The 12076-nt window shown below is 37.6% G+C and overlaps 1 protein-coding gene across 1 annotated transcript; it reads right to left on the reverse strand.

The window, feature by feature from the left end:
• Positions 1-1305: 1305 nt before the first annotated feature.
• Positions 1306-7015, reverse strand: LOC140142817 (uncharacterized). The gene is made up of 2 exons (XM_072164828.1): positions 6398-7015; positions 1306-4477 (listed from the first exon to the last, which is right to left on the reverse strand). Exons 1-2 carry the CDS (start codon positions 6879-6881, stop codon positions 2973-2975), a joined length of 1989 nt encoding a protein of 662 aa, XP_072020929.1. The 5' UTR covers positions 6882-7015; the 3' UTR covers positions 1306-2972.
• Between the last annotated feature and the right edge of the window lie 5061 nt (positions 7016-12076).

Genomic DNA, 12076 nt, shown 5'->3' on the forward strand with positions numbered 1-12076 from the left:
ATTTCAGGCCTAGTATACAAATATTGACTGCTATGAGGGGCATGGTTAAAATTATAGGCCCAAGGTGATCTCAAAACCATGACTATGCCCCGAGGCGTAGCCGACGGGCATAGTCATGGTTTTGAGATCACCGCGGGCCTATAATTTTAACCATGCCCCGATTAAAAAGCAGTCAATATTTGTTTTATATACCAAATCTTAAGATTCTTGTCATCTGTTTGGTTAAAAGCATCGATTTTGGGAAGAGAAATTAATAGTTTCAATGCGAACGGCACACAGATTATAATCTGCGATTTCTGCGTGATTATAACGCGTGAAAACATCAACGCGTGCGTAATATCATTTTACGCTGGGAAAAACGCGCAGTTTGATCGTGACGCACGTGACCGGTCCATAGTTCATTTCCATGGACCGGTCCATAGTTCATTTTGCGGGCATAGTTAATTCAATGACTGCACTTTCAACCAATCAGATGACAGGAATCTATATATGAGGTATATAATGCCTATTATGTAATAGATACATGCTGGATGCATGGAAACACAATCTACACGAGCAGTGATGAGAATTGAAACGGTGAAATGAGCAGAAATATTTTAACTTTTAATAAGATTAATAGCTTTGTGCAAGAAAGCATGAAACTTGGATTTACTGTTTTGCAAGGATGGTACACATTTAACACTATCACAAGTAGAATGGACCTAAAGACCTGAGCGATGCAGGGGGTGTCTGAGGGGATATGACCAGCGTTCGAAATAGGGCCGGTCAGCCGGCCATTGGCCTGTAACTTTTTGGCCTGGCCGGTAACTTTTCTGACTGGCATCTAGTTGCCGGCCCGGCTGGCCGGTAACTTTTTAAGGTCAAGCCCGGCTGGCCTGTAACTTTTTGAGGCCATTTCGAACACTGGATATGACCCCCTGTGTCCCATGAAATTGAGAAGTTTATTTTTTATTTGAACACTACCTTTGTCTATAAAGCCATTTGGTGCACAACATGTATGTGTCAAAACCGAAAAGTACTTCGAATTGAAAAATCGGTAAAAATAAAGTATCCCCAAACTATTTCTTATTATTCATAAATCAAAGGCAGTCCTTCTAATCTTCATTCTGGAAAATTTGACGATCAAATCTTGTGAAATTGTACTTTTACATCAACTTCAATAATGCCCATGGGTTTTCTATGGGTAACCTAAGGTTTATTAAACATGCTAATCAGTAAAACGATTGAAAATAAGATTATTCTTGCTGTCATATTGTAAGGTAATAATACATGTTATCAATCTTTTGTCAATTCTTGATGCTTTTATTTAATACGCAAAATTCAAACGAACTTCAAAGAAAGTAAATCACGAAACCTACGTTACTATTAGATTGAAAGGAGTACCGCAAGCACGTTTTTGGGCGTACCCACTCCAGTGGGTACGCTCTGTTTTATAGTTTCACTTTTGACATTTTCATGACCTCTAGTGTAATTAATATTGGTCATAAGCGGAAGTTGCAGCGAAATAGCCTGTCTACGGTTTGGAAAATCCACATGCCTGGATGCCATTGGCTGCCCACCAAGTCAATTATTCCCCCTAATTTGAAGGGAGGGGGAAAATGCCCACCAGTAAATTATCCCCTATCCTGCACAGTTCTGCCAAAAATAAAAACCCTCCCATATATCAACAAATGCCGGACTCCCGGTGTGATCACCGAATCATCTCTTCATAGAGTTGAGTGCAAACAAACAAACAAAGAAAATCTCAGTCACTTTCACTCATTACACATTATTTCAACAGATATTCTATCTATATACTTTAATAAATCGTTTATATTATATACACCAATATCGTACAAAAGTTTGACTACAAAAGTACAGCGATACAAATTGTACTGAAATCTATTTCATAATTATAATATGACCGAGCTTCGGTCAGCATGCGTAGTTCAAAAAACATTGACGGAGGGTAAAATTGAAAATTGCCCAAAATTTGTTTAAAACCTCACCAAATTATTCCTCGAGTCATAATGATTCAGTATATATCCAATACCGTTACAAATTAAAAGCAGGAAGGTCGAAGGTTGTCACATTTTGGATTCCACACAGGGTTAACACTCCGATTTTCACGAAAATTTTCTCAAATTGTTCATCGTGGTGGAAAAACAATTGAAAAAGAATAGTTTGCACTACATGCAGTACTTCGTTACATCAGTAACATCGTATAATAGGTCAAGTTCTACATTGGATTGAATGGGCATCGACTTTCGTCGCCATGTTATACGAAGGTAACGATTAACGAAATATCCTGGATATGGCAAACTATTCTTTATTTAAATTGTTCATAAAAGACGAACCATTATTTAATATGGTACGACACAGATAGGCAAAACTGTCACATGACAAGCGGAATAATTTGAGGTTTTAAACAAAATTTGAGCAAATTTGACATCTGCATGCAGATATCGACAGTCCGTATCACCGCAAATTCTACAACGCTGGGCGACGTCCACGTGGCACAATGGATAAGGTAGTATAAGAGCCCACTGAATGAACTCGGGCTCAATTCCCAAGACTGGTAAGTGAAAAATTGTATTACTATAATCTACAAAGTGATTTATTGTGAACTACCGAACCACAAAAAAAGGCAAATTATTTTATCCAAACATTGTGTAACATTAACTCAATCCGGAATTACGCTGTGATTAAATTAATTGTCTCTGTGCTTGGAAAAACGCACGTAAGATTTCGCACAAAAATATTATACATGTACTGCTATACTTGGATCGCTTTGCGAAACGTTTCAACAATTTTCCTTCAGCAAAGTGTGAAGTGTCATCAACGTATCGATACCATAGTTGCAACTGGACACCCAGATTCTGTTCTGTACATAAATTGGACAACTTTCCCGTAACTTAAAGAAATTACATATTATATAATTGAAAATGTATGAACTGATATCGGTCACTCGCTCGGTTCAAAATGTTAAATTTTCAACGAAACAAATATGAAGGTACTGCTTTAGAAGATTTGCCTTCCCATGATGTTGTTACACGTGACTCTATCGCTCGCGGTCTGTGCACAATACTAATTGGTTCACTTTTCTTAATTTTGGCGGGATATGTGGAGCGGCGGCGTGGTGATGTTGATGTGGTTAAGGACGATTGGTTATTAGAATTAGACGTATCAATCTGCGGTAAACTGCTTCTCCTGGTGGTAATATTTGGACGATTTGGCTCCGATGGTTTGTCCATTTCATCGCTCAATCTTCGAACGGGTCTTGTTGCAGTTTTAGAAGATGTGTACGGTGGTTCTGAATTTGTCGACATTGCAGGCTTATTAGGTGATGTTGATGTGGTTACGGGAGATTGGTTAATAGAATCAAGCTGCGATAAACTACTTCTCCTGGCGATAACATTTGGACGATTTACATCCGATGGTGTGTCCATTTCATCGCTTAATCTTCGAACGAGTCTTGTTGCAGTTTTGGAAGATGGTGACGGTGGATCTGCATTTTTAGACATTGCAACCTTATTAGGTCTGGGAGATGTGGGGAGATTTGATTTTGGTGGTGATCCGGAGAGACTGTCATTTAGCGAGTGCGCGCTGCCTTTGCGACCAGTAGGATGTTTTGCCTGATCACGTCCAGAATTCGGAACATCTCGCGAGGAGAAGCTCTGTGATCTCTGAATAGTATGATCTTCTAGATCTGTGGTAAACTTAGGAATGTCTGTTGGTAAGCTTGATCTTCGCTGTCGATGATACCTGGAGTTCATAGCTGGTGCATTTTCATGATCTTGCCCATCGCCATCTTTGATAGGTTGTAGTCGTAAGCGTCCATCGAAGACTTCATGTTTCGTACTGACCGATCGTTTTTCCGAACATTTACTCGAAGAAGATTCCTTTTCCAACGTGACATCATTGTGTACGCCATTTACTATATATTTATCAAATAAATATTGCTGGAATTCTTCCATTTCCGACATAGAGCTCAACCGTCTTGATGGACTCGACTTTTCCACATTTTCAACATCCTCTTCCAGAGGTTTTTCAGCAAGCATTGGAATACATTGTGCCAATTGAAACACTACACTATTAAGTTGTCCAGCGTATTCTTGCGTTAAAGGCGCAAAGGATGTCAAACCAGTTACTGTCTTTGATGGTTGTGTGCCTTGGGTAACGATCATTTTGGATTTCTTATGTTTGCTGTCTTCACTGACCCACGCGGATGTGCGAGGAATGGATGATTCGTTTACCAGATCCATCATAGATCTCCGCCCTTCCGCCACTCTCCGCTCTCGGGCCAGACGTTTTCTCTGCGCAGTAGGGCATAGCAGTAATAAATCACACGTTAAACCTTTTCCATTCACCACCAAGTAGTCCTGGGCGCAATTGCGATTCTTGTCTCGTTGATTTACGTCGGCGTCACCGTCGATTACCAGAGTGCGGATTACATTTGTGTGTCCAAGACGGGCAGCCTCGTGTAATGGTGAAATCCCTGAAAATGAAACAAAGTAATACATAAAATGAAGTAAATTTGTATACTGAGGATTTAGTAAGCAAATAAAGTTAAGGATGTAGTTGAAGCCCGGAGTTGAAGACGGTCGTAACGACAAAGGGCCCTCTCTATAGCTCCTTCGCATTCTTCTTCCTCCTGTTCTTTCCTCTTCTGCTTCCTTCTCTTTCTACTCATTCTTCCGTTCATCTTCTTTTCTTTTATTCTCTTTCTTCTTTTTTCATCTCTCTTTCTCTTCTTATTCATTTTAAGAAAACGTCCGACCACAAGGCTGAGTCACCAAAATCAGTAAAACTTCGTTATATATAAGTAAGTTTGTGGATCAATTATATCGTTAATCATTAAGGAGTTGCTGAACACGCGCAATCAATCAATTGTTCACAGAACGAACAGTGTGGTTTTTGTTTAATATTGATTATTACACTCAAATAAATATATTTTAATTGCTATTACAGGCTATACATAAATACAATTAAATATTTATATTTTCTTAGAACTAAGTTGAATACGATTTTTCATGTTCATTCTTCCATATTGTTCTGGATGGGGAAATTATGAGCACTGGGGAGATTTTTTTTTGAAGGTCGCTAAATAAATAAAAAACATGGGGTTTGGACTGATAGAAAGGGATTTTGTTTATGCTTTTACTTCATATAAACCTAATAATAACTCAATTTTGAAAAAAAAATATGACTTAAGCTTGAGTGGACTGGATCGGGTTACATATAGCTTAGTGGAATAATAATAATAACAATTATAATAAAATCGCAGTGATTTTTAGTGCGCTACGCACAGACACAACAGCTTGAATCCACAAGCCTCAGCACACTTTACAGGTTGTCGCTGACCACTACGGCCCTCATCGTTCCATAAACCATCTAACAACAATACAGGGACTTTGCAGCATCAAGAGCGCACACCCTAGACATTCCACAAATCATGACTATCGCAACCAGGATCAGCTCCCCGAGTTTCGTACGGGTTACCAACACAAACTAGCAGTAAGTTCCCTGTCCAGGGGAGATTTCAAGCTAGTAAGAGTCCGCGAGAGCGTGTTAGCCACTATACCAGGGTTCGAACTCGCACCACTAGTAGTCGAACGTCTAATATCGACTGAGCTAGCTTGACTGGAATAAAGTCACATCGTCGAATGAGTTATCAAAGTATTCAGAGCAAAATTTCTCCATCTATCGACCATGTTATTTTGCAATGAAGTGCACTTCAAGTGTATGGATACTTTTTGTATATTAAGGTTGGTCTGAACCCTGGAATTATGTAAACTTTCGGGCCTCATAACTTCTAAATTGTTGGTCTAAAGTATATAAAAGTATACATATTTAGAATGGCAAAGACTTGATAAGTTCATCTGTTATGGCAATTTGGGCCAAAATGCCATTTTGGCCCAAAATCTCAAAAATAACGGTTTTTGGCCCACTTCTTTTTCGTGCATCGTAACAAAAAAATTCTTGGGCCAAATTTTTTTATTATTAATTTTTAAAAACTAGATCAAAATATCTAGGACCCGTTTTTTCATTTTTTGACCATTTTTGGTGCAAATTCATCAAAGTTGGTCGAAATTTAAAAAAAAATGAAAAAACGGGTCCTAGATATTTTGATCTAGTTTTAAAAATTAATAAAACAAAATTTGGCCCAAGAATTTTTTTGTTACGATGCACGAAAAGAAGTGGGCCAAAACTGTTATTTTTGGGATTTTAGGCCAAAATGGCATTTTGGCCCAAATTTGACCTCACAGATGAACTTATCAAGTTTTTGCCATTCTAAATATGTATACTTTTATATACTTTAGACCAACAATTTGAAGTTATGAGGCCCGAAAGTTTCCATAATTCCAGGGTCAACTTCAGACCAACCTTAAGTGTTAGCTAGTGTTCATAATCTTACCTTCATTGTTAGTTGCATTGACGTTCAACCCCCACTTCTTAAAAGAGACTATCAGAGTCTTCACCACACTAGCATTGCCTGTCCTACATGCATGCATCAGAGGTGTATTGCCTTCATCGTCGCCAACATCTGGATCCACCATCCCATTTTTGGCCAATAATTTAATCATATCTTCGTCCTGTTGTAAACAGGCGTGTGTCAGGAGTGTTTTGCCCGTTAAATCCTGTGCATTGAGATCACAAGGCGATCTGCTGCTTACATCAAACACTAGATTGACAAGATCTTTCCTGCTTTTGGAGGTTATATCCAAATAACAGAATCGCATCAGGATAGTCATTTGTTGGTGCTTCGGTATCCGGATGTTCAGATCAACACACGGCATATTGATAGCCGATTTGATGCGGCCAACGTTGTTAGTCTTCATAGAGTCTACTAAGTTCTTGGTTGGATCCAAAAGGACACTGCGATCAGGTTGCGAAGGCATGGTCCTTTATGTGAAAGTTCGTATACCGACAATAATCTTTCACTAGCTCATTCGCAATTTTTTTAATCCGTTATCAAATCCTGTAATGGAGAGAGAAAGTACGTTGAGAGGTTCGATGTTAGCAATCATTTTTTGTTTCTCTAGCAAGCGGTATCAAAATTAAAACTTGCCTAAAATAGGCTATGCCTACTATATCATCCAAAGTCTATTGTTTTGTGAGTAGTGCATGGTTATATCTGATGCGACATCATCACATGGTCTATTTACCTCGATACAAACAACAACTGACTTTTGAATGAAATTGGCCCATATCCAAAATATAGGCATGCAGTTAATCACGAATCAATATAATATAAGGTTTTGATTTTCTCATGCTTTTTAAAATAAGCATGCATATTATGTACATAAGTAATATTTCTTAGAATCTTCAGTGTTATTTCTTGCCGTAATATATATGCAGTTGGAAAGATGCCCTTACACCAACTGTATCGACAAAGAACAGTTTGTACATCGAAGAAACAAAGTGAAAGGGAAACATGATAATAGTTAAATTTAGTTAGTAATTAATTATGTATCGGAGCATCGGAGTGCAAGCAATGTAAGGTCGTTTACTGCGCGTTTTCATTGAATTGTTGGTACTGATTATACAAACATTAAGGCGGGTCGGATGGCAGGAGCCATATTTTCCCATTGTATTGTCCGAATCTATAAGACAATAATCGTATTTCCATTTCCATAATCAAGGCCGAAAAGAAAATCGAAAGCGTTAGGCCTAGGTGTTTTCCTCTCCTGTGAACAAATCCTGGACATGTTACAGAAATGACGCCCCTATGGGATCTCCTTTATAAAACCCATTCCTCTTGAGTCTTGAGCCATTATTTGCACTTAGTCTCAATATTTCAGTGCACGCCGCTAGGTCATACTCCCCTCCGACTAGCCTTAAGCAATGTGAAAATCACCATCGTGGTAGACTACTAAACTACGGTGTACCATGAGGGACATGCAAACTTAAAATAATTTTTGCAAACTTAAAATATTTTTTTTACGAACTCAAATAATTTTTGCAAATTTAAACTGATTTTTTACAAACTCAAATAATTTTTGCAAACTTAAATTAATTTCTGCAAACTCAAATAATTTTGCAAACTCTAATGAATTAAGTTTGCAAAAATTATTTGAGTTCGTAAAAAAAATATTTGACTTTGTAAAATATTATTTGAGTTTGTAAAAAATTATTTGAGTTTGTAAAAAAATATTTGAGATTGTAAAAACATTATTTAAGTTTGCAAAATTTGCAAAAGTTTGCATGTCCCTCATGGTACACCGTACTAAACCAACTTCGCAAAGCTGAGTTTTTAATTAAAAGCTCTGAAAAAGAAAACGATTTTTCTGTATTGATAGCGACATCTCTGGAAAACAACTTACTTATTATTAAATATTACGAGTCAAAAAGACCATTTTTTACAAAAATGCCCTTGGTACAAGCCATAGGTCTACTATACTAGTCCCTTTTGTATAATGATGAGCATATCACATATACCCGGTAATTAGGCCACATAAAATTCCGGGATATAATTAAACAAGTTCGTTTTACGTCCCTACAGTTTTGGAAAAGTGAGGGTTGGTGTTTTTGGAAAAGTGCAGGGGCGTTTATAGCAAGTGGGTGGATGCCAAAATGCGAAATGAAAGGGAACGAAATAGGGCTGATGTGATAAAGGAGATGTTAAAAGGTCCTGCACCTGGAAAAGTAAGGAGGAGGAGGTGAATTCGTACTGACTAATAAACTTGTATTAACATTTTTTTAAAGTATTAAACACATTGATTTAATATAAAAATTTAAAACAAAATCTGAACTGATCCCATTAAGTTTATTGGCATTATATTTAAAAATATTATCTTTCAAAAACATTGAACTTTCGTGTGACATCAATGAAAATGAATAAATCCTTAACTGCAGAAGCAATCGTTTAAGGGGGTATTACACCCATGCCCAATTGTGTGCCTATTTTTGCATTTTTCTCAAATATTATAGCGCATCGGTGACAAGTAAGATATGTATATTATAGGGGCAATGACTACAACTACTGCACTGGCAATTTTATTTCAGCACATACAACAGCTGTGGAGTTACAGTCAAAAATGAGGAAAACCAATATTTGATCAATAAATCAATAACTACTTGCCTTGAGTTGCTGAATTTTCAGTGCAGTAGTTGTAGTCCTTGCCCTATAATAAACATATCTTACTTGTCACCAATGCGCTACAATTTTTGAGAAAAATGCAAAAATAGGCACAAAATTGGCCAGGGGTGTAGTACCCCCTTAAACAATATAGGTAAAACTCTTCAAACTATTATCATGGTTATGTCCCGAATGCCATTTTAAACCTTTACAACATAAGTATTGCTTACCTTTACATACGTCATAGCATATATATTTCGCAGAACTTGAAACAATTATCTCAGAAAATACATGAAAATAATACTAAAGTTGTGTTGCGACTTTTAACAAGTCCATGACTCGAGATTCGGCTTTTCACAAAATGAATTAAGCCCTACTCTATTAGACGTCCTCATAGAAAATACAAAGTAACTTGAGTCTTTTGACTTGAAGCTACTCGATTTGACTCAACTCGAGAAATTACTCAAAATGACTCGATGGCAGATCCTTGGACTTCTTGAAATGACTCGACACATATCCCTGGACTTTCTGCTTTGAGATCTTTTCGCATTATGATTGGCACATTTTATAAAGGAACACTATTTTTAACTGAACATGGTGAATAAAATCAATAATTCGCTTTATTTTCAAATAGAAATATTGACAATATTTCCAATAGAAATATTGAATTGACATTTTGAACGCTGGATAGAAAATCAAGTTTAATCCCGAAGCCTATTAAACCAAAGCCCCCCATAGCTTATACCATGCTTATACCCTTAAACCATTCGATAATATCGGAAACCAGCAAACCAGTTGGCTTCCTGATCAAAGATATTATGAATAATAAATGAAGCATTAATAATTGATGTCTTTTAGAATCATAACAACATGCGAAATAAAGAAGCGGTCAAAAACAGGACCATGAATTCTCATGGTCGTACAGCGCCTATATCATACTTACTATATAGTTAGCACCAAATCTCTAGTTTTAATTGAATGGAATAACTTCGATTTGAATTAATTATTTAGATTAATTGGTCTGATGCAGTTGATGCTTTTTATGAGAAGGACAAGGACATTAGACAAATCTATACATGGAGTTGGTGTACTTTTCGCGAAAAACAAAACAAACTAAAATTATGGAGGTGCATCCTCCAAATTTATATTTTGTTTTGGTGGCCTTGGCAATGCTATAATTGCAAATTGCGATCATACACTGCAGCTTAGATTGCATATGACCTCATTTAATTTTTTTGTCAATCTTAGTAATTAATTAATTAATGAACGAAATGAGCACAACCCAGCAAACACAAAAACTTTGATCACAATGTTTAAATAACATAAAATGTTCGTTTCAAGAAAACGTTTTAAAACGCTTTGAAGGAAGATCACTGCAAAAACAGTTTTAAATGCTGTGAAATTGCTATTGTAAAATAGTTTTGCAAACAGTTTTGCTAAATATTTTGTCAACATAGGCCCCCGGGGGGGGCACTCAATTTTTTTTTGGGTAGGGGTGTGCCACCGCCAGTTTCGAACTTGAGGTCTAAGGAACTGATCGGCAGGCCAAAAAGGGGGGTCTAGGGAACTGATCTAGGGGGGTCTTGGGAACTGTTTGACCGGCCAAAAGGGGGTCTTGGGAACTGATCAGCCGCCAAAATCTGAAAAATCTCGGCAACTAAACCATGCAGGCCAAACCAGGGTTCAATTTTGTTGCGTTTTTGCCACAGATTTTTGAAGGAATCGATTTCACTTTGAATTGTGCATTAAATTATTAAATCAGGAAAACCATTAATGCAAAATAGGTCTGTTTGGCCTATTACGATGAAAATCTCAGCAAAGCAAAACGGCATTCGAATCAAATTACTAGACCCTGCAGACCTACAATCTATGCTATTAGCCTACTGATAATTATAGCAGCAGCTAGCAGCACTACATATTAGCCCACCATAAAATCAAACCCACAAAAATATTTTTTTTTTTGCCGAAAAGTAAAACATTGACTACATTGAACTGCATGAGATGATTGAGTGAAGTGTGCAGAATTTGACACCATTCCACTAGACCAGTAGATCGTAAATTACCTTTTAATTCACTGTTATGGCTAGCTGCAAGGATGTGCACACAATTATTTGAGGTACTTTTTCTCATATTTGGCAATTTTATTCCCAAAAGAGATCTCAAAATCATTTATTTCTAGCAAAATGTTCATCAGCTGAAGGCATCGGCATCGCGGCAGGCACTCGACAGTGCAGTGCTGTTTAACAACAAACCAGTGTTGCCACTACTAAAGGAGCCCAAAATCCCGCCCAAAGTTCACCTTACTCCTAATACAATGTGTTTCAATGGGGAAGAAATTTATGGAAAATTCCCTTTGAAGTTTTTGAGCTCGCAAAAGTAGCTTTTGGGCTTGAAATAGTAGGACAGAAAACACGCCTGTCAAGATGCCAATGAGAGCGGAAATCGATGATCTGAGGGTCTATGGAACGGCTAGAAAATTTTCGGGGCTTCAGAGCGGGCAATCAATGAATTCAGAGGGTCTAAGGAACGGCTAGCGGCTCTGAAAAAGGGGGTCGTCGCCGCGGCACATACCCGTATAGCTGGGAAATGTGAGTGCCCCCCCGGGCATAGGCCTAGGCCTAATTATCATTTATATCAGAATAAAAGCCCCCGTGCACCAACTAAAAAACAACTGATATCTAGAGCTGGAATTGGGTTATTCCATTTGAATGGGATTACTTGCATGGGTGATTCCATTTAAAATATATACACCCCTTCCCCAGTGGAGATTAAGGTGCATTTCAAACGGAACAGCCCATTATGCCTCGCGTATTGCACACCACGTACGAGCCATTCAATGAATATTATTACATCATGACATTAAACTCATTGTTTACGAGGTGTTTTTTAATATTGTTAATTTGAATCAGTTGCGATGAAACACCACGATATGTGGCAGAAAGCCAATTTGGGTCCAACCCAATTGTCTTTTCAGCTCTTGCAAAACAAACGATTTGTAAATTCGCTCCGCGTGGT

This window comes from Amphiura filiformis, chromosome 20 (assembly GCF_039555335.1).
Source record: "Amphiura filiformis chromosome 20, Afil_fr2py, whole genome shotgun sequence".
Lineage (NCBI taxonomy): Eukaryota > Metazoa > Echinodermata > Ophiuroidea > Amphilepidida > Amphiuridae > Amphiura > Amphiura filiformis.